General features: G+C 45.5%; 1 protein-coding gene across 2 annotated transcripts in view; it reads right to left on the bottom strand.

Annotated features, from left to right (window-relative positions):
* SDK2 (sidekick cell adhesion molecule 2) overlaps nt 1-24,295 on the bottom strand; it is a 592,086-nt gene that overhangs the window by 299,321 nt on the left and 268,470 nt on the right. For both annotated transcript variants that reach the window (XM_040435816.1, XM_040435817.1), the window contains exon 2: nt 22,911-23,070. In XM_040435816.1, coding sequence (XP_040291750.1) covers nt 22,911-23,070 — 160 coding nt within the window. The remainder of the gene's footprint in view (nt 1-22,910; nt 23,071-24,295) is intronic.

Genomic DNA, 24,295 nt, shown 5'->3' with positions numbered 1-24,295 from the left:
CCGGCAAGAGGTTTTCATATTCATTGGCCTTGACTCAGCATAGGTCATCAAAATTAAATTGGAGGGGGTCCAACTCCCCGCACCCCCACCACTCAGGAAGCCGTGGTGCTCACTGGAGCTCCGATAATCGTAGCTGTCTTCTTGCAGCTGACCGAGCACAGCGCCCTCCATTGTATAGTAGCTGAGCTTGGTATTGCAGCTCAGCCCCATTCACTTGAATGGAACTGAGCTGCGCCTAGGACACATGACGTCACTGGTCTAGTAAGAGACCTAAGCGCTCATGAAGCTCAACAGTCTCTTCATACAGTTGATTAGCGGATTACCGGGAGTTGTCACTGTCACTAGCGGAGTACCTCAGGGGTCAGTATTGGGCCCTATTATCTTCAATATATGTATTAATGATCTTGTAGAAGGCTTGCATAGTAAAATATAAATTTTTGCAGATGACACTAAACTGTGTAAAGTAATTGACACGGAAGAGGACAGTATACTGTATATATATACTACAGAGGACAGTACACTGCTACAGAGGGATCTGGATAGATTGGAGGCTTGGGCAGAGAAGTTTAAGATGAGGTTTAACACTGACAAATATACACATGGGCAGGGCCGGCTCCAGGTTCATGTGGGCCCTTGGGCGATAAATCTAAGTGGGCCCCCTTGTGGCATTTATCAAATGTCACCAAGGCATCTGAGAGTGTTAAAAAACGGAAGCGCGGGCTTCCTGCTCAGACGCGCCTTCCCCCAGCGGAGATCAGGGAAAGCACCCTGTTCTAAAAATGAGCCGCAGCCTGTACTAGGCTTCCAGGCTCATTGTTAGTATATCCCAGTTAAGGCCACTAGGTAGCAGCACTAAACTGTTATATAGTGATTTCTATAGAGAATAATGGAGCACTTTCCATTATTCTGTATAAGTTGCAATCTGATGAAAAGTAATAAAAAAAAAGTGAAAAAAAAGTTTTGCAGTTTTTTCATCACTTTATCTTCCAAGAAAATGTAATAAAAAGTGATTAAGTCATGCACACCCCAAAATGGTAAAAAAAAATTTTTTTCCCTCAAATGAGCCCCCACACATCTCTGTAGACATAACTATAAAAAACAGTTATGGGGGTCACCTGGGAGCAGGGGTTCTGTTAGGGTTGCCACCTTTTCCAACAAAAAATAATAGTTACACAAATTAAAAAGGTTGGTGTGTCTATTTAGCCTCTATTTTGGAAATGATTATGCTGGGATTCAAACTCACAGCCTTCTACATTAAAGACAAGAACCACTGGGCTATAGAGCTTCATGTTACCCACCTGCTGTACATATATTATGGCTAAAAACCTCAGTAGTAGTTTCCCACATATTATGCATTCATATATATCAGAAATATGATTATATATATATATATTTAGTAATTACGGTACACATTTATTTTATGCCATACATTTTTTTACAATTACTAAAAAACTATGTAAAATTATACTTCTGCTGTATAAGAATACCTAATACATGAGAAACTACTATGAGGTTTTTCTAGCACAGTTTAGCATTGAGCTTTATAGCTCAGTGGTTAAGGTTCTTGCCTCTAATGTAGAAGGTTGTGAGTTCAAATCCTGGCAGAAACATTTCAGAAATAGAGGCTAAATTAGACTTAAATACACTGGGTGTCCCCAAGCTGGGAACTAGAGTCCTGAACAAGGCAGACATAGCAGAGCTGGAGAGGGTTCTGAGGAGGGCAACTAAAGTAATAACTGGAATGGAAAGACTACAGTACCCTGAAAGATTATCAAAATTGGGATTATAAAAAAAAAAAACTGAGGGGAGATCTAATAACTATGTATAAATATATCAGGGGTCAGTACAGAGATCACTCCCATCATCTATTTATCCCCAGGACTGTGACGAGGGGACATCCTCTGCGTCTGGAGGAAAGAAGGTTTGTACACAAACATAGAAGAGGATTCTTTACGGTAAGAGCAGTGAGACTATGGAACTCTCTGCCTGAGGAGGTGGTGATGGTGAGTACAATAAAGGAATTCAAGAGGGGCCTGGATGTGTTTCTGGAGCTTAATAATATTACAGGCTATAGCTACTAGAGAGGGGTCGTTGATCCAGGGAGTTATTCTGATGCCTGATTGGAGTCGGGAAGGAATTGTTTATTCCCCTAAAGTGGGGAAAATTGGCTTCTACCTCACAGGGTTTTTTTTGCCTTCCTCTGGATCAACTTGCAGGATGACAGGATGAACTGGATGGACAGATGTCTTTTTTCAGCCTTATATACTATGTTACTATGTTATTATGAGGCATCCGAAGTGGAATTTGATCTGAAATTTAGGAAAAATTTTATTCGCAACGAATCCAAATTTCTTCGCACTTTGTTGTAACAAGTTTTTTTTTCCTAAAATGGTGGCTACACGTGTTACAAAGTGAAAGTGAGAAGCCCAGGAATGTTAGATCAACCATAATGCCATGCCGAAAACCAGTCAGCAGCTAGCCAGCCCCTGTGATGTTTAAGACTCATCAAGTGCGGTCTCTGCCATTTCACTGTGAGCTGAGCATAGGGAGAGACGTGACAAGCGCTAGGGACAGTGTTGCTAAAAGCTTTTAATTGTTGAATATTGGATAGGGAGAGTGCAGGGACAGTGTAGGGAGATCGTAGGGAGAGTTTTTACACACTGTAGGGAGAACATAGGGAGACTGCAGAGACAGTGCAGGGACTGTAATCTGAAACTGAAGGGATCCATAGGAGACAGCTTAGTGTGCATCAATCCCTGTGAAGGACACAGAGCTATCTGATTGAACAGCGTCCACCTTGTTTAATAGATAAACAATTCTATTACTCCTTGATTCTCAAATTGGGGTGAAAAAAGGTGTCTAAATCTACTGTTATTGGGGTGTCCACCTGCCTGTCATACTGACGCACAGTAAGTGTTTCACTACCAGAAATGACTAGCTATGTATGTTGCTGCAATGGACAGTGAAGCACACTGACATACAATCTCGCTGCAGGCCGGGATATAGCAGATTTAACACGCTCCATGACGAATTAATTCAGAACGAAGCAAATGTCTTGAAAAAAGTTGTCTCTAGTGATGACCTACCCTGAGGATAGGCCATCAATATCAAAATCCTGGAGAACCCCTTTAACGTTCATTAGTTGATCTTGCTGAATATGTCAAAGGGATCTAAGAGACCATCAGGATTAAGATGGATTTTTTACTATGCAGCACATCTTCTGGAGAACAGAGGCATCAGAGGGTTAAAGTATTTGCTTATCTCCATAGAATTAAGATGCCCCTACACCTTCAATCGCCGGTGGCCGAACGCTTGTTTTGGCCACCAGCTATCCATTCCAACTTCCCCATTTTATCTCTCCTGAGAATAAAAGGATTAAGCACTGAAATTCAACATGCCCGATCCTTCTTTTCCTCCATCAGGTGGAGTCAGGAGGCCTCCCATACACATCAGATGGTCTTCTGGTCTCACCAAAATCCTCGGGTTTATGGCCATCTTTAGCTGAGTTGGTCCAGGTTAAGGGTCCATTCACACATCCATAGTTTTCTGAATCCGTGTGCTGTCCACATCCGTAGTTCCGTTCCGTGGCCTCGCTAAAAAGATAGAGCATGTCCTATTCTTGTCCCCAGCCACGGACAAAAATAGGCATTTCTATCAGCGGGCCGGCCATGTACAGTCTGCAAATTGAGAAACGCACATGGCTGGTATCCATGTTTTGCGCATCCGTGGATGTGTGAATGGACACTAAAGGGGGTTTTCTGACTTTTTTATACTGATCTGATCAGCGATGCTCAGACCTATTTAAGAAGGCTCGTGGCGCTCCTGTGCCTTCTCGCAGCTTACCCTAGACCAGTGACGTCACGATCATCAGTCACGTGGCCTAGGCGCAGCTCAGTCCCATTCAAATTAATGGGGCGGAGCTGCAATACCTAGCACAACCACTATAAAGTGTACGGCGCTGTGCAAGGAGGATGCAGCAAGGGTCGGGTGAGCTGATCGGCAGGGATCCCGGGTGTCGCGCCCCAGTCGATCAGGTACTGATGACCTATGCTGAGGATAGATCATCAGTATAGAAAAGTCGGAAAACCCCTTTAAAATTTCAAGTTCCTCGAGAAATCGTTAGAAAGAACGACTCAGTGGGGGGAGAAGGAGGGGTGTGTGCACATGGTTATAATTGGCTTTGAAACGATTTTTAAGACCCACGAGTGACACTTTTTATTGTACATTGGGATAATATGCCTGCGCCGTTTCCCACATCTTGCGCAGCAAGCACAAGGAGGAGCACACGCGCGTCTTCTTAAGAACATCTGAGCCTCTCAGTCCCTCTCTGCCTTTATTTGATGTTCTTATCTCGGTAACAAAAGGAGATTCGTTTTTTTTCCAGAAGCAGCCGAGCCATTAATCCGGACTTTTGATGTGTGCTAATCACCTGTGTATTCATGTCTTCTGTAATTGCCCCATGCATCTGAAAAAATCCCTTCTCCCTAGCTTGGCAACGCCGTTAACCCCAACAGGTCCGTAGGCTCCTCACCGTTCGCCAAGGACGTCCTAACTGTGCAACTGCAGATCTCCGGTGTTTTACTGGTTAACTTCCAGTGACTGGCACCTCAAAAAAACACATGCTCGCTGCGCTTGAAAGTTAAATATCTTTTTTATGTTCCACAGGCAGCTAGATACAATCATTCGAAGTGATAAAACTCTTTCTAAAACCTCCCTTTCCTTGGAAAATCTGCCGACGCTGCACTCTCCCGGAGTCCCCTCTTGCAGCGGAATTATGTTGCTATCATTAGCAAAGGCTGGGAGAGGGGGGAAGGAACGCGAATTCTTACGCTTTATGGCTGATGAAATCCTTATAAAAAGGCAAGCACATCGATAAGTTATTTAAAATGCGTCTTCTCCTTTCATCGTTTGGTTTTAGGCTGCTCAGTTTTGTTAAGTGCCTTCAGATAGCACACGTTCTCCTCCAAGAAAACAGTGGGGGCGACCACATCGCATCCGATGTAAACGGCAAGAGGATTGCAACATACCAGGTATTGCACAGGGTTAGGCGACATGCACGCAACCATTAAAAATGGCGATTTTTCAAACATTTGTGCAACCATTTTCTGCCTGTTTGTCTATTTTTAAGGGCTGTTTTGCATCCGTTTTTAAAAACAGACATTTTAAAAATACGGATAAATTTCATTAGATTTCTAAGTTGAAACCCCAACCCCTGCAGTGCCCTAATATATATTATGCCCACCCCATAGTGCCTCCAGTTTAAATAATGCATCCCTTTGTGCCCCCAGTAATTATAATGACCCCTAGTTGTGCCCCCAGTAATTATAATGACCCCTAGTTGTGCCCCCAGTATACATAATGCCCACCTTAGTGCCACCTATTAGTTATAATAGCCCCAGTATAGATATTAGCCCCCATACGTATATTATGGCCCCAGTTGTGCCCCTATATATATCTTATGGCCCCAGCTGGGCCCCCACATATATATCTTTTGGTTCCAGTTGGGGCCCCCATGTATATCTATCTATCTATTTATTTATATATCTATCTATCTATATTATAGCTCCTGTTGTGACCTATATATAATAGCCCCTAGTTGTACCCCATATATAATAGCCCCTAGTTGTACCCCATATATAATAGCCTCTAGTTGCACCTCCTTATATCTTAGCCCCTAGCTGTGCCCCCATATATAATGGCACCTAGTTGTACCCCATATATAATAGCCTCTAGTTGCACCTCCTTATATCTTAGCCCCTAGCTGTGCCCCCATATATAATGGCACCTAGTTGTGCCGCATATATAATAGCCCCTAGTTGTGCCCCATATATAAGGGCCCCTAGTTGCGCACCATATATAATGGCCCCTAGTTGTGCCCCATATATAATAGCCCCTAGTCGTGCCCCCATAAGTAATAGCCCCTAGTTGTGCCCCATATATAATAGCCCCTAGTTGTGCCCCATATATAATAGCCCCTAGTCTGCCCTCATATATAATAGCCCCTAGTTGTGCCCCCATATATAATAGCCCCTAGTCTGCCCTCATATATAATAGCCCCTAGTCGGGCCCCCATATATAATAGCCCCTAGTTGTGCCCCATATATACTAGCCCCTAGTCATGCCCCCATATATAATAGCCTCTAGTTGTGCCTCCATATATAATAGCCCCTACTTGTGCCCCCATATATAATAGCCCCTAGTCGTGCCCCCATTTATAATAGCCTCTAGTTGTGCCCCATATATAATAGCCCCTAGTTGTGCCCCATATATAATGGCCCCTAGTTGTGCCATCATATATAATGGCCCCTAGTTGTGCCCCCATATATAATAGCTACTAGTTTTGCCCCATATATAATGTCCCCTAGTTGTGCCCCTATATATAATAGCCCCTAGTTGTGCCCCCATATATAATGGCCCCTAGTTGTGCCCCCATACATAATAGCCCCTAGTTGTGCCCCCATATATAATAGCCCCTAGTTGTGCCCCCATACATAATAGCCCCTAGTTGTGTCCCATATATAATAGCCCCTAGTTGTGCCCCCATACATAATAGCCCCTAGTTGTGCCCCCATATATAATGGCCCCTAGCTGTGTCCCATATATAATAGCCCCTAGTTGTGCCCCCATATATAATGGCCCCATCCCTGATAGAACCCACATTAAAAAAATAAAATAAAATACTCATCTCATCCACTTACACACAGTGGAACACTCGCTCCGCACTGAAGCCACCAGGACCTGACGTTCCCAGTGTCGTGACATCACATGGGAGCACAGGTCCTGCTGTCTCCAGTGCACAGCCAGTGTTCTGCTGTGTGTAAGTGGATGAGATGAGTATTTTTGTCTTTTTTTTTTTATGTCACCACTAAAAAAAGGTTAATGTGAAGCCTTATCTCTGATCCCCTGAGCCATATTCTTATAATTTTATCATTTTGATAAGAATTTTGCTATAATGTTTGAGCTGTCAGGAGATCATAAATAAGGCTTCACATGAGCCGTCAGCTGAGGGGACTGAGAAGTGATACTCTGCAAACAGACTGATTTTTTTAACCCCTGTAACTCAAAAATGGCTAAACATTTTTAATAAAGACCAACTGTAAAAATGATTTTGAGTCAAAAGTGTACAGAATTCAATTATAAAGAAATACATTTCCCTGAAGGTGTCCATAGCCTATATGTAAGGTTTAGACTGCGATCTATAGTTTGGAAATACATATTGATGGTGGCAAACTGACCTGAAACATGCTGTCACCTCCAGTCTACTAAGAGAAATAAAGCTGGCTAAATGACACACCCAGTAGTTGAGTCCAATGTGGTGAAAGGGTAAAGAAACAGCCATGAGGTGGACACAATAAATTATGCTTGATAATACCACACATGGAGATTTTTGCCACAAGACATTATTTAAAAGGCATCTGTCAGGAGTTTTGACTGACCTGTTGCATGTATGCTTGGCAGCTGAAGACATCTGTGTTGGTCCCATGTTCATATGTGCCTGCATTGCTGAGAAAAATGATGTTTTATTATATGCAAATGAGCCTCTAGGAGCAACGGGGGCGTTACCGTTACACCTAGAGGCTCTGCTCTCTCTGCAACTGCCACGTCCTCTCCACTTTGATTGTCAGGGCCAGGCAGTGCAAACATCATCACACTTGGCCCTATCAAAGTGCAGAGGGTGCAGCAGTTATAGAGAGAGCAGAGCCTCTAGGTGTAAAGTAACGCCCCCGTTGCTCCTAGAGGCTCATTTGCATACATTAAAACATCATTTTTCTTAGCAATGCAGACACATATGAACATGGGACCAACACAGATGCCTTCAGCTGCCGAGTGCACACGTAACAGGTCAGCCAGTGTCATAGGTACAAAACTGCTGACAGATGCCCTTTAAACACCCCCACCCAAAAATAAAATCACTGAGGAGGACATGCTGATATTTTTGTTAATACTCTGGCATTTCGCACAGAACTGATCTATACAGAGCATGAACACTGGGACAGAAGGAAATATTCCAAAGCCATTTATCATGCAAAAGCCGGACCCCTGTGCTTTGTTTCGGAAAGGCAGTCGCCATTCACCCAAAACGCTGCAAAAGGCCAAGGAGCAATCTCAGGAACAGAAACAGCTCTACTACATCAACTAATGTTCCAGCAGGTGAACAAGTAAAGCCTTGCAGGAGGCTTCAGTATTTACAATGAGGGCTCATTCAAACGGCCGTGTGCTGTCTGCAAAAATGTGGATCTGTTTTCTTGCGGACGGTTCAGCACGTACGCAAAAAAAAACATGGCATTCCGCATTTTTGGGGACCCATAGACTTCAATGGTGTGTAAGACATGTTTTATTTTTTTTTGCAGAGCCATTGAACGGAAGAAAAGGATCCAATAGAAGTGAAAAGGTCTGCATCAAATCCGCAAAAAAATGGATCCACATTTTTGTGGACAGCATACCGCCGTCTAATGGGCCCCGAGTCCGAAGATTTTATCCTGTATGATCTACGGGGGTCCTTTACGAACAGATATACACCACTTTTTGGTGTATATCTGTCCCAGACTGCGGCGCAAAGGTTATTTGCTCTGCAATTTGTGACTTTTTCCCCTTTTCCACCGCTCACGCCAGGTTAAAAAGGGGGCATGGCATGGGCGGGTCGACAGGCCCATCTCGTTTTTTAATTTTGTACGATTTTAGGCACGTGCACAGTTGCTGATTCGTACTCAAAGGCAGAATCTCTGCGCATGCGCTTCTACTTGTGGTAACAGCGCATGCAAATGATCTCACAGACATCTCGCATTTCGGACAGCCCATCCCTGTCAATCTACCAGTGGGGTAGAGAATCGTCGGTAGAAGGACAGCTCCTTACAGACTTGAAGGGGTTGTCAGGGTTCAGAGTTGAACCCGTACATATCCCCAGCCTCCCTGATATGAGCATCAAGGCATTTCATGCTCTGATGCTCTCCTTTGCCCTGCACTGAATCGTTCAGGACAAAGGCGTTTTTAGGAGATCCTGTGATGTACCGGGCTCTCCATGGATAAAGCTAGGCGAAGGCTTCCGCCTAGCAGTGAGCCCGGTGACATCACTGCACTAATGGGCGGGCTTTAGCGCTACCCTAGCCTGTAAAACAGCTAGGGCAGTGCTAAAGCCCGCCCATCAGAGCCGGTGACATCACTGGCAACACTGCTAGGCGGAAGCCTCCTCCTAGCAGTGTAAAAATATAAACAAACAGCCCTTGTCCTGCTCGAAGCAGCACAGGGCAAGGGAGAGCATCGGAGCATGAAATGCTCCAATGCTCACGTCGGGGGGGAACCGGAGGGGTAAAGATGGGGTATGTCCGGGTTCAGAGTTTAAAATTTGTTCAGATGAATGAATCAATTCAGACAAATCGATTAACTGATCCCTACCTGCCATAAAAGCTTCTTAAGTGTTGCCAAAACCGGCCAACTAGAGGAGATAAGAATCGGGTAGGCGGATTTCAAGTGCTCCAAATCCGATCCCACAGCTGTAGGTTTCTGTCAGCATCTGTAGGTGTCTGTCAGCAGCTTTCTTCCATCTCCCCTGCCCTCCCCTTTTTTTTAGGGCACATGTATTCTCAAGCCGGGTGTGTTTGGCATGGAGATGCTGGGAGAGGAGTCGGATCCAGTAGAAGTACAGGACGTATGATGATCATATCATGTGAAAGCTGACTAAAACCACAGACCAGTAAAAAGGGGAGTAAGCGGAAAAGCAGAGACGGAGAAACTAATTGTGAGCTCACTGGGCACATTGTAAGCGAAGAATGGATACTGAATCAGCCGCTGGAAAGATTTCTTGAATATTCTGGTCTCTTTCTTTCTTTGTCTCCTTGCACTTGTCCAGGTCGTTCAAATATATACGGATAAAGGTCCCTTTAAACATCACTACGTGGAAAATCAAATTAATGGAAATTCACACATTTTATGATTTCCAATGTAATTAGCGCTCAGCATGTTTTACACAATTTCTTTCAATTCCCGCCCCGGTGAAGAGAGACCTGCTATAACACCCAACTGAAAAGAATTGCTGACAACAAAACATATTTCTTGTATCACGCGGAGCCCGTGATTTTTCAAGGCAGAAAAGTAGAAGCATCAGATTGCAGCGCGTTCCCTTTGTTATACGTATGGGCTGTCAATTATCAGTTATGGACTATTTTTGTGATTTATGCTGCGGAAGTCCCTTTGTGGCGTCATCGTTCCAAACATTTAGGCAGGGCATTGTCTACAAACCATTAGTGAATAGACAGACCTTACCCTATGATGCTGTAGGACCTAGATGGTGGGGGTCTGCTGCTACTCTTCTCTTAATGTCTGAAAGCGTTTAAAGGGGATCTGTCAGTAAGATCAACCTTATTAAAGCAGACATACAGCCTGAGAGAGTTGTTCCTGCTGATTAAAATGATATCTGTCTCGTGAAAATTGGTGGTGGCGTTCCAGAGAATAAAAGCTTTTATTCTTTACACAAGTGAAGTCTTGAGTGCACTGAGGGGCGTGGTCAGCACTGGAAAGCTAGGGTGCACATAGGAGTTAGGCTCCGCCTCTCAGTGCACTGAAACCATAAAGAATAAAAGTATTTTTTTCTCGGTAGCGCTGCAAGCCTGCAACCGATTTTCACAAGGTAGGTATCATTTTAATCAGCAGGATCAACCCTACAAGTAATAGAGCTGATCCTGCTGACAGGTGCTCTTTAAAGAAATGTTTTGGGTGTTACCACTGTCCTTTTTCAACATGGAACAAAATGGAGCTTAGATCTAGTAGTGTGGGTGACTGAACCACATAGGTTACCAGATGGTTGAGGCTAGTTCTGGATATGATGAGAAACATTCATCTCGAGTCCTACTGTTTCTCTACTCGAGTCCTTAAAGGGGTTATACCATGGTCGATGTAAAAACATCACATAGTACACAAAGCAATCTCTTTCTAACAAAGCTAGAGCCAGCCATGTACCTCACATGGATCCAGAGATCTCCCCATTCATTTGTCTAATAGCTCTGCCAGATTTATTTCAAGGTGCCAACTTGGGGGGGAGGGGGGGGCATTTCCTTTCTCAGGCGTCATGTAATTTCTGCTGCTGTTCTTTCCCTGTAACTGCCCCAGCTTCTAACATAAACTGAGCATGTGTGACCACCTCAGTGAGGTGGCCAGAGAAATAAGGAAAAGAAGAAACAGCAGGTGGCGCTATACAGATAGATTTCAGTGAATAACTCGGTGGCTATACAACATTTTTAATTAAATGCAATTACAAAAGTGTTTGGATCCAGAAGCTGGTTGGAAAAATGTAGAATATTTTTCACGGCACAACTCCTTTAGGGTTTAGGGGTTCAGTAGTCTTAACATGCCATATTTCCAGGAATAGCCAGTGTGTACTCCCTTGGAGGGATATGCTTCTGACAGATACACTGCACATACAATATCTATAGACTTCTATCATGTACGACTTTCTTCCATATAGAACAATGTATGAAAATAGGCAACTCCTAAAAAATGTTCTTCTTAAAGAGGTTGTCCCACGGAAAATATTCTACAGTTTTCAAACCAGCCCCTGGATCTGAATACTTGTGTAATTGCATGTAATTAAATTACACTGAATTATTCAATAAAATGTATCTGTACATCGCCACCTGCTGTTTTTTTTTTTTTCTTATGTGACACAGTGAGAGGTTTTGTCTGGGAAAACAGGTATTTTCCTCCTAACATGTGCTGCTGGGCTGATTTACAGCCAGGTGAGGTCAAATACCGGACCGGATTTTAAATGCCGATCCGGGTTTTGGCATCAGCTGGCTGTCCTTAAATAGGCAGCTGGGCTCAGAAGCCATGTCTCTGTGTTGGGATCTGGGAGCCTTGTGTCTGGATGAAGGCTTGCTACCTGTTTGGCGTGAAAACAGGTTGGTGCTGCTATCAGCAAGGACTCTTTGAGGCAGAATTGCCGCATGGTGTGAATTACCACCAACACTGCAAGGTGACTTTTTGTTTGAATATGACCGCTTGTTTTGTCACTTGCCTAAAGTGTGAATAAAACACTGAACTGTTTGATCCAAAGAACTTGTTGTTGCCTCTATACTGCGTCCGCTAATCCTGTCTACCAGAGCGAGTCCCCACACTTATTTCTTTGTCCTGCTCACTGAGAAGGCCGCACATGCTCAGTTTCATCCTTCAACTGCCTCCTGAGCTGTGATAGGGAGAGCTGAGACACGCCTCCTGAGCTGTGATAGGGAGAGCTGAGACACCCCTCCTGAGCTGTGATAGGGAGAGCTGAGACACGCCTCCAGAGCTGTGATAGGGAGAGCTGAGACACGCCTCCTGAGTTGTGATAGGGAGAGCTGAGACACGCCTCCTGAGCTGTGATAGGGAGAGCTGAGACACGCCTCCTGAGCTGTGATAGGGAGTGCTGAGACACGCCTCCTGAGCTGTGATAGGGAGAGCTGAGACACGCCTCCTGAGCTGTGATAGGGAGAGCTGAGACACGCCTCCTGAGCTGTGATAGGGAGAGCTGAGACACGCCCCCTGAGCTGTGATAGGGAGAGCTGAGACACGCCCCCTGAGCTGCAGTAGAAAAGACACTCCCGTTGAGCTGTCACCTTGATATAAATCTAGCAGAACAATGAATGTGGAGATCTCTGAATCCATGTGAGGTACAGGGCTAGTTCTAGCTTTGTTAGAAAGAGATTGTCATGTCCTATATTATGTCTGATTTTCATTTTTTACATTAATCATGGGAGAACCCCTTTAACGCCATCTGATGTCCCAGGCTGGTCATCTACATGAAGGGGACACAGCTACTCTACTTGGCCATATATTATTATACTATTGCACATTTTTGCAGTATTATACATAACACCCGACTGGAAAACCGCAGGCGAGGAGTCAATCTGTTTTGCTTGTTTTCGATTTTTCTGGATCTGCACTTTTCTGCTTGAGAGGAGTGAAGGGATTGTGCTGCTCTAGTCAGACAGCTGAGCGACATGGCAGAAGGAAATGAGATTATTCCAGCGGGGCGTTAGAAGTTGGTTCAGGAAACAGACCGGCTTGTTCAATAACTTGTCTCTTGTCATGTGGGAACCTTCATATGAAAAGACCGCTTGTGTCTTGCACCCACTCGCTGCGACATTGCTTCAGAAGGTCTCCCTCACTGCAGGAATCCACAGGCAAATTAATTTCAGTTTCATCAAAGACAAGAGTAGCTTTGAAATCAATAGGACATTAATCTTGGGTTGTATTTGTCGGCCCCGAATGGTTTCTCTTTCGTCTCCATGCTCAGATCTAGGACAATTCAATAAGATAAAGGAACGCTGGGCGCATCCGTCCGCCATATTCCAACATGCTACGAAACACCACTGCGTTATTGATCTTTCTTTGCTATATTCCAGATCGTGGAGATATCCATGAGAGAAGCTAGTTTCGAGTCAAGTGCTCCAGTCCTGTCAATGTCTATTAATCCGGGAGACTTTGATCTCATTCTTTCTCCGATATAGACCTTGAGGACAACAGCTGATCGCCATTTCAAAAGACATTTATCCGAACGAATATTACTTTTCTATATAGGGGGCAACATTTGAAGATTTTGTAGCATATACTTTTTGTGCCTGACGGGTATCTGCAATTGACGTTATTGTATTATGTAATGTTATGTCAGTGTTATGTCTTGGCCGTTTATTCCAGCAGAGGAGGTTATGGTTGGCAGGAACAGGGTTAACCACCCTGTTTCTCCCCTCTTGGTAGCAGTGGGCTGGTCCTGCTTCCTGCCAGGAGGTGGAGATCCAGTTCAGACTGAGGGAGACAAAGGGAGAAGAAGCACATGTCAGAGCTTCTACGCCAAGAAACCATATCTAATTCTCCTGTGAGAACATCACTCCAGAGAGACCACAGCTTCTAGAAATGATCAGTGTGACAAGATATCAGAGTGATCAGCCAAAATTACAGCTTTACAGACACTACAACAGGTGAGGGACTATGGCTCAGACACCCATCACCAGGCCAGACTAACATCAAGCCTGTAACACAGTGGACATCGATATCCACAAGTGCCTGCAAGTGCCATCCAACGAGCCACCATACCTCCTCATCTGGTTCCAGAATCTGCACTTTGTGCCTACTACTTCTGGATGTACCTCAAGTTATATTTTGCAAGTAAAGAGAGACTTTTATATGTTTACTCCTGGCCTGATTCTTCAAATTGCACTTTCTACTGCACCGATCACCCAGGGAGCAACAGCCTGGCCGTGACACAACACCTCAACAGGGCCACTACCACTCCCATCCTCTGCACTGGCTCCTCAGGGGCTCACTTCAACAGCACTGGGTTTATCACTCTTATGGCAGAAATGACTGCAGACACATTTTTTTAATGATTGCATTGTACTCATTTTGATCAAAAAATCTTTTTTTCAATTGGTCTTTAAAAATAAATCTTTATACCCTTTCTCTGTACAACGTTGAGATCCTATAGTAGCAAGATGTCTGTCAGGCAACTGGGCTGATGGCTTATGTGAAGCCTTATCTCTGATCTCCTGACAGCTCATAAACACTCATTATAACTCAATTCTTATCAAACTGATTTAAAAGAAAATTTATAAGCTGATAAGAGTTCAGAGATAAGGACTACACATACAAGGTTGGACTGGCCTACCACAGTATCAGAGGGTCCTCCAGTGGGCCCAGTCTCTGACCCATAGTGGGGCCTAAAGGTCCAAGAGAAAAAAAAAATTCTTTGAACCCCAGTCCAACCCTGCATACATTGCCCTCAGATGGCCACTCCGCAAAATGGGTCCGCATCTGTTCCGCAATTTTGCGTAACAGGTGCGGACCCATTCATTTTCAATAGGGGCCAGAATGTGCAGTCCGCATCCTCATTTGCGGATCCGCACTTCGGTTCCGCAAAAAAAAAGAACATGTCCTATTCTTGTCAACAATTGCGGTCAAGAAAAGGCATTTTCTATGAGAGTGCCGGCGATGTGCGGTCCGCAAAATGCGGAACGCACATTGCAGGTGTCCGTGTTTTGCAGATCTGAAAAACACATACGGATGTGTGAATGGACCCTAAGTGAAAGTAAGATGATCACAACTAGGGTCAAACTTAACCCTTAAACTTAACTCTTTATGACAAAGACTGCTGAACATTTTTAAAAAAGGCCAATTGAAAAAAAAAAGATTTTTAGACCAAAATTAGTAAAATTCAATCATACATTTTTTTTGCCCCCAAAGGTGTTTATAGGCTTTAAAGGGGTTTTCCCAATCTTTAATATGCATGACCTATCCTCACAATAGCTTATCCGTATTTGATTGGTGAGGGTCCAGCACCCGACAACCCTTCCAATCAGCTGTTTGAAGGGAGTGCCACGGCCTTTCCCTAGGTCAGTGACATCACAATCATGGGTCCCGTGTCCTAGGCGCAGATCAACCCCATTTTAATGAATGGAGCTGAGCTGCAATACCAAGCACAGACACTATCTAATGGATGGCGCTGTGCTTGGTAAGCTGCAAGGAGGCTGTGGCATCCACCGGAGTATCGAGGCCTCTTCAAACAGCTGATTGGTGTCGGACCCCCATCGATCAGACACTGAGGACAGATCATTGGTATTAAAACATTCGGAAAACCCCTTTAATGGGGTGTACAAAGGAGTAATTAGGGGTTGACTGGGGCAGTCTCTATAACCCCTCCCGCAGCCTGGATCGGAAGCTTGCACGTTGAGGTCAGGAAGCCCATTCTGTAGAATCAATATCTATTAGCCATTTATGGCCTATCCCCTAGAGGATAGCCTTTTAAAGGGGTTGTCCGGGTTCAGAGGTGAAGGCCATACATATCCCAATCTTCACCTCTCCGGCCCCCTGATATAAGCACCAGAGCATTTCATGCTCTGATGCTCTCCTTTGCCCTGCGCTGTATTGCGCAGGGCAAAGGCATTTTTTTTAAGATCCGGTGACGTACCGGGCTCTCCATGGCTAAGCTAGGCTGAAGCTTCCACCTAGCAGTGAGCCTGGTGATGTCATGGGCACTAATGGGCGGGCTAGCCTGTAAAACGGCTAAAGCCCGCCCATCAGAGACGGTGACGTCACCGGGCTCACTGCTAGGTGGAAGCCTCCGCCTAGCCATATAAAAAATAAAAACAAACAGCCCTTGGCTGCGCAATACATCCGGGGGTCCGGAGAGGTGAAGATGGGGATATGTCCGGGTTCAGCTCTGAACCCGGACAACCCCTTTAAGCAAAGCATACAGTTCAATATACTGTCTGCTACATCAACAATAGTGTAAAGAGAAGTGCTGTCCGGGATTAGGAAAACATGGCTACTTTCTTTCAAAAACAGCACCACACCCGTTTATTGGTTGTGCATGGTATTGCATCTCATGGGACTGAGCTGCAATACCACATTCAACCTGTGGACAGGCGTGGCGCTGTTTTTGGAAGAAAGCTGATTTTTTTTTCCAGTTCCTTTAAATGCACATAGAAATCTACATCTAATGAATGGCAGAGAAGGGAGCAGGCCGGGTCTCGGAGTACTTCTGATCTTTGTGATCAGCAACAGTTTTCTCATATCAGCCTTCCTTCAATGCATTCAGTCATGTATACATACATCGAGGTCAACTAAGGATTTCATTTACTGATGTTACTTGTGAAATATAATAGCTGAAGCCTGTAAAAAGCATCCCTGTGATAGAGGCGCTGTCTGTGAAATCTCGCCGTGATCCATGACATCTCATTATACTATGAACAGCTGTTTGTGAATTTTCCCTGTACACCGCCCAAACTCTGCAGTCTTCAGCGCGGCTAACATCACGTATGATTGCCAGTTTTTTTTTAACACCCACTCAACAAGAAAATGTTCATGTTTGTCTAAAATTATATAAAAAAAACAAAAACTGCTTGCTTTTACTCCCCAGAAACAGCGCCACTCCTGTCCATGGGCTGAACGTGTTATTGCAAGTCAATAAGGCTGTGCTGCAATACTAGCCACAGCCCATCTGCAGGAGTGGCACTGCTTCTGGAAAATATCCCTTTAAAGGGGTTTTCTGGGAGTTCGAGACTGTATTGATATATGATTGGTGGGAGTCTGACTCCCGGTATCACCGTCGATCAGCTGTTGGAAGAGATGTCACATTTATTGGTCACATGGCCTAGGCGCAGCTCAGTCCTGTTCAAGTGAATGGGCTGGAGCTGCAATACCAAGCTCAGCCACTATAAAATAGACGGCACTGTGCTTGGCATGATGAGAGGAGAGCGTTGAGCTCCGCCTCTTCAAACAGCTGATCGGCAAGTGTACTGGGTGTTGGATCCCTGCCGATCTGATACCGATGACCTGTCCTGGGGATAGGTCATCAAAATCGAGAAAAGTCCCTTAGTTATTTCCAATGGTTTGGAACTTGCATAACCAGAATGCCTAGATTGGTGACGTGCCATTAGTGTGACAATCTCGCCCCATTCAAGCAATATGACTATAGCATGAGAATATTCTAGGTGACCCCAGGTCATTCTCACACTCCATTAAAGCAATACGACAATAGCATGAGAATGACCTAGGTGACCCCAGGTCATTCTCACACTCCATTAAAGCAATACGACAATAGCATGAGAATGACCTAGGTGACCCCAGGTCATGCTCACACTCCATCCAAGCAATATGACTATAGCATGAGAATAACCTAGGTGACCTCAGGTCCTTCTCACACTCCATCCAAGCAATTCGACAATAGCATGAGAAAAAACTTGGTGACCCCAGGTCATTCTCACACTCCATCTAAGCAATATGAGTATAGCATGAGAATAACCTAGGTGACCTCAGGTCCTTCTCACACTCCATCCAAGCAATACGACAATAGCATGAGAATAACTTAGGTGACCCCAGGTCATTCTCACACTCCAGTTTCTACTCTTTATTCTTTTGAGCTCACTGTGGGCCTATCATGTCAGATCACTATCGACGAGGAAGGACATCAATATCAGTGGGGGTCCAACTCTTGGGACCATAGTCAATATGATGCTTGAAGGGGCTGCAGATCTCATGCAGTGCTACAGCTTCTTCCCTGTGTCAAGGCACGCCACCTATGGGATGAAGCTGTAATTAACCTGCACCACTGCTACTGTGCAGGGCTGCTGCACTCATGCGAGGTGACTGGCCCCTCCAAATAGCTGATCGGAGGCAGTGCTAAGATTGATGAATTATGAAAAGGATGGGCCATCGGTGTTGGGAAGCTAGAATACCTATTTAACCTTATAAATGACCAAAGAGAATGACATGACCACTGATTGTTCTTACACGTACACTAGAAAAACATGGCTGCTTTCTTCCGAAAACTGCACCACACCCGTTTGTGTGTGGTATTGCAGCTCAGCCCCATTCACTTCCCTTCAATCCATGGACACGTGTGGAGCTGCTTCAAGAAGAAAGCCAATAGCCCTTTTACTTGTCCATTAGCCATTTTACTTGGAGGAGACTTGTGCAACTTATTCTCCTGGCAATTATCATGAGATGGGGCATCAAAGCTACAATTATGCTCTCCACTGAAGTCCGTCATTGTGCTTTCATTTAAAATAAAATTTAATCGCTGTGATGTTGCTGACCATAAAGCTCTACATCCACTACAGCAAGATCCTCTAGACTAGAGACTGTTGCCATTTCACAGTCAAGTCCCATTATTCTGACCACTTCTCATTTTCAACGTCGGCAGCATGTAGCTCATGAAGGCAGTCACGTGCACTGATTGTGCTGAGCGGGCTCGGTGGGTATATAAAGTGTGTGGTAGTCTGTCTGCACACATATCCCTCGTTACCGTCATGGGTAAAAGGAGAGTTGTAAAAACCGATGATTATTGGCTTTCGGGCCAAGGGTGGCGGTATTTCTGACACTGCACAGTGTGAACTGTTCTCGTGCTGCTGTGGTGAAAGTGTATGGTGAGCGAACAAATGGCATCATTGTAAATAAGCACTGTGGAAACTGTGGAGCACCACGTGCCATTGATGTGAGAGGTAAAGGTCGGCTACGAAGGTGGGCGAGGGCGGACTGACACGCTACAGTGGAGCAACTCACCACCAAAATGAACCAGACATGTGTCTAATACAACAGTTCATTGAACCCTACTGCGCATGGGGCTCTGGAGCAGACAGACGGTCACTGCACCTCTGCTACTGATATTGCATTGGCAGGAAAAATGTCAATTTTCACAGCAGTATCGAAATTGGACCTCCACTGATTGGCAGGGGGTTGTCTTCTCCAATGAGTCACATTTCCTGCTTCATGGAACGGGTGGCCCTTGGTGTGTCAGACGAGGAACATCAGAAAACAAACACCCAGCAACCATTGCTGGAAGAACACAAGATGGTGGTGGCAGTGTTATGGTCTGGGGGAGGTTTTGGTGGCATTCTCTGGACCACTCATCCATGTGGAAGGCACTCTCCACTGATTTTGGTATGAATCCATGCTTACAGATTAAGTACACCCCTACATGCTGATTGCCTTCCCTGGAGCGGATGAGATCTTCCAACAAGCCAACGCGACATGTCACATGACTAGAAATGTCCAACATTGGTTGGAAGAGCATGACCAATACTTCCCAGTAGGGCTGCAGCTAACGATTATTTGAATAATCGATTAGTTGTCGATAATTTCATCGATTAATGAAAAATTATGTTCAATGGCCATATTAAAACAAATTGTGGATGGCATTGTTATGGGGGGATCTGTGGATAGTACTGTTATGGAGGTTCTGTGGATGGCACTGTTATGGAGGTTCTGTGGATGGCACTGTTATGGGGGATCTGTGGATGGCACTGTTATGGAGGGGATCTGTGGATGGCACTGTTATGGGGATCTGTGGATGACACTGTTATGGAGGGGATCTGTGGATGCCACTGTTATGGGGGATCTGTGGATAGCACTGTTATGGAGGGGATCTGTGGATGACACTGTTATCGAGGGGATCTGTGGATGGCACTGTTATGGAGGGGATCTGTGGATGGCACTGTTATGGGGGGAATCTGTGGATGGCACTGTTACAGGGGGGATCTGTGGATAGCACTGTTATGGAGGGGATCTGTGGATGACACTGTTATGGAGGGGATCTGTGGATGGCATTGTTATGGAGGGGATCTGTGGATGACACTGTTATGGAGGGGATCTGTGGATGGCACTGTTATGGAGGGGATCTGTGGATGGCACTGTTATGGGGGGAATCTGTGGATGGCACTGTTATGGGAGGGGGATCTGTGGATGGCACTGTTATGGAGGGGATCTGTGGATAGCACTGTTATGGGAGGGGGATCTGTGGATAGCACTGTTATGGAGGGGATCTGTGGATGGCACTGTTATGGAGGGAATCTGTGGATGGCACTGTTATGGAGGGGATCTGTGGATGGCACTGTTATGGAGGGGATCTGTGGATAGCACTGTTATGGGAGGGGGATCTGTGGATGGCACTGTTATGGGAGGGGGATCTGTGGATAGCACTGTTATGGGAGGGGGATCTGTGGATAGCACTGTTATGGGAGGGGGATCTGTGGATGGCACTGTTATGGGGAGGGGGATCTGTGGATTGCACTGTTATGGAGGTGATCTGTGGATAGCACTGTTATGGGAGGGGGATCTGTGGATGGCACTGTTATGGGGAGGGGGATCTGTGGATGGCACTGTTATGAGGAGGGGGATATGTGGATGGCACTGTTATGGGGAGGGGGACCTGTGGATGACCATGCTATGGGGGGATCTATGGATGACACTATATAGCATCTCAGTATCATCCACAGATCCCCCTTCCCATAACAGTGCCATCTACAGATCACCCCTCCCATAACAGTGCACAGATCCCCCTTCCCATAACAGTGCACAGATCCCCCTTCCCATAACAGTGCCATCTACAGATCCCCCCCATAACAGTGCACAGATCCCCCTTCCCATAACAGTGCCATCCACAGATCCCCCTCCCCATAACAGCCCCGGCCCCGCTACTCACAGCAGTATTCCTTAACCGGCAGTAACTTTTACTTTAAATCACTGCATCTTTATCACCTTACAATGAAGCTCCAGTAACAGGCAGAGCGGGCGGCGGCGGCGGCGTAACCTCACTTACTGACGTGGCGTGCCTGCTCCGCCCACTTTATGAATGAAGCAGGCGGAGCAGGCGCGTCACGTGAGTGAGTTACGTTACGCCGCCGCCCGCTCTGCCTGTTACTGGAGCTTCATTGTAAGGTAATAAAGATGCAGTGATTTAAAGTTCAAGGACCTGCAGGTATAGCGCCTGACCGCCCGCATAGCAACGAATCGGCCGATTATTCGATAACGGGATTCGTTGACAATATTATCGATAACGTTGATTAATCGTTGCAGCCCTACTTCCCAGTACTACCCTGACCCCTAATTCCCCAGACTTTTCCAACCCAATTGATCATCTGTGGGACCACCTCGTATTTGCTCTATGGATCCCCCCCACGCCCCCTCCTGCAGCTGTGGGATGCAACGCAGTCAGTATGGCTCCAGATACCTGTGACAACCTACTAGGACCTTATTGAGTCCCCCCCAGCCCAGCTAGCTGCTGTCCGTGCTGCACACGGCGGTTTCTCTGGTTATAAGCTGGTGGTGCTCATTATAATGGGACTCGACTGTATATCTTCAGAATTAGCCTTGACCAAATGATGTCAACATGTCATGTGCAGCAAATACAATGCACTTTATATTCCAAGCTTTGCGGGGCATTTTTTATTCTCCGGAAAGTCGATATAATTCAGCTTGTCACACGGAGCGACGTGTGGTAAGACGAAGGTGACAGACGTTAGCATTAATACTTGTAATTTGTTGAGGCATATGTGTTTTTTTTTTGCAGCATGCACTTCCCCGGAGAATGCCATTACAAAGCCATTACAAATATGAGGTCAATTACAAGTATGTGGATGCCTGTGTAACAATGTGCGTTATACAGAGTCAAGCGGCCGCGCATAACAGCTCACAATATTCTCGAAATGAACGCGAGGGATCAAAGGTCTAAACAGAGAAAATGCCTGTGAAAACAATACCAAATATTACAGTCATCTGTCATGCAGGAGGCAATTATAATCTGTTTACCATGCTAACGAATGGATTTCAGAATCCTAAACTGATTCAGAAAGTGATTCAGAAACTTTTGTAACAGAGCCCACATCTTACCACTTGGCATTGAGTCACCAAGACTTGGTCACCAAGACTTGGGTGCAACTGCTACCTCTGCACCCCCAATCTTTACACTTGGGTGGTGGGGGTTTCTCATCTTGACCTGGTATGTGGTGGCCAGACTTCTCCAGGTAGTTTTGCAATGGTCAAAGGAGCTACCTTTTAACTTGTTAGTGTTCAATGAATGGGCTGGTGTTGGCAAGAGGCCAACTTGAAACGTCTCAGGGGCCACTGAGCTTGGAAGGGGCCCATAGTGACCTGAATAAACATACTGTATGCTTGTCAAGTTGAGAATGGGGTACACAGGTGGGCCACTGTAACTCCTTCACCAATGTACGTCTTCAGGATATTATAAGGTGTGTACAACTGTACCACTGGCGCTAAAGAAATTCGGCAGGCTATTCCGGCAGAGGCGTTCTCCTGATCTGGCATAGCCGGATAGTACCACATGCCCGCTGGACGAATGGTATCTGGCATAAATGCACAGTTTTTGCACACCGAATCCTGTCACTTGTGCCAGGGAGAGGATGGTTCCTCACCAGTTCAAGTTCCAGTCAATGGGCTTGGTCGGTGAATGGCTGTATCTGGCTAGGCAAGATCTGGAGAACTCCAGAGGAACAGCCTGCCAGATTGCATTGGTGAAATCGTGAAAGCATGAATGTGGTAGGTCTGAACCTTCCCTTACTACACCGACCCTAATACACCAATGTACCGCCGTACATAGCTAGTGTTGCAGTCACATACTGGTATTTATATCTGAAGAATGTAGCACAGACCTGTATTCCAGTGAAAATTTGGTGAGCTCTTTGTGGTCATGAAGCCACTTAAATTCGAGAGGCCAGCTCCCCTCCGCCATGCAGGTAAGCACAAGGCGATTCCCCTCCAGGTGGACTTGACTTCGTACCGGCTCGGTCTTGAAGTATGGAGGGACATCATCTAAAACAGTAGAGAAATATGTTAATGCATGAGATCAAGAGAAAAGACATTGTAAAGTTCACAGATCTCCGACACGACGACCGGGTTTATACACTTTGCGGAAGACAAGCCGTGCGCTTGCCTATATGGATGTCTCATCATTAATACATGCAGCACTGAGAAGAACGAGAAGATGGGAAATAGGTGAGAAATGTTCAAATATATTAATCCGGCAATGTACACACAGAAAGGATATTTCACGGCCTGCAGAAGGTGGAACAAAAGGTCACAGGAAAGGGCAAATAGAAATGAAAGCTTGTAGAACATCACAGAATGGCACACGCGCGCGCGTAGAGAGGCCGGGCACCGAGCCGAGCATCTCGTTAGATGACTAAACCAAGGACATAAAAGGCGATAAGCAACACAAAACGCCGAGGCTGGGACTACAGGAACGACTTCTGGGCCGCCACGGTGATGGGAGATCGTATCCGCCACATATACTACGGCCAACAACAAACAGCGCCGAAATGTATCGGAACGGGGTTACGTGCAAAGTGTCCCCTTCCTTGTTGAACTGCTTCCCAAACTTTTCTCTAAAAGTCTTCTTTACCCAAAGCAGGTAAAACACTAAGGCTGAGTTCACAAGGGCGAGTATTCCGCGCGGGTGCAATGCGTGAGGTGAACGCATTGCACCCGCACTGAATCTGGACCCATTCATTTCTATGGGGCTGTGCACATGAGCTGTGATTTTCACGCATCACTTGTGCGTTGCGTGAAAATCGCAGCAAGCTCTATATTGTGCGTTTTTTACGCAACGCATTCATAGAAGTGAATGGGGTTGCGTGAAAATCGCAAGCATCCGCAAGCAAGTGCGGATGCGGTGCGATTTTCACGCACGGTTGCTAGGAGACGATCGGGATGGAGACCCGATCATTATTATTTTCCCTTATAACATGGTTATAAGGGAAAATAATAGCATTCTGAATACAGAATGCATAGTTAAATAGCGCTGGAGGGGTTAAAAATATATATTTTTTAACTCACTTTAATCCACTTACTCGTGCAGCCCGGCATCTCCTTCTGTCTCCTTTGCTGAACAGGACCTGTGGTGACATCACTCCGGTCATCACATGATCCATCACCATGGTAAAAGATCATGTGATGGATCATGTGATGACCGGAGTGACGTCACCACAGGTCCTGTTCAACAAAGGAGACAGAAGGAGATGCCGGCTGCGCGAACAAG

This window comes from Bufo bufo, chromosome 6, assembly GCF_905171765.1.
Source record: "Bufo bufo chromosome 6, aBufBuf1.1, whole genome shotgun sequence".
In the NCBI taxonomy this organism is placed as follows: domain Eukaryota; kingdom Metazoa; phylum Chordata; class Amphibia; order Anura; family Bufonidae; genus Bufo; species Bufo bufo.
Note: the sequence above shows the minus strand (reverse complement) of the source record. Positions and strands in the feature narration are given on the sequence as shown.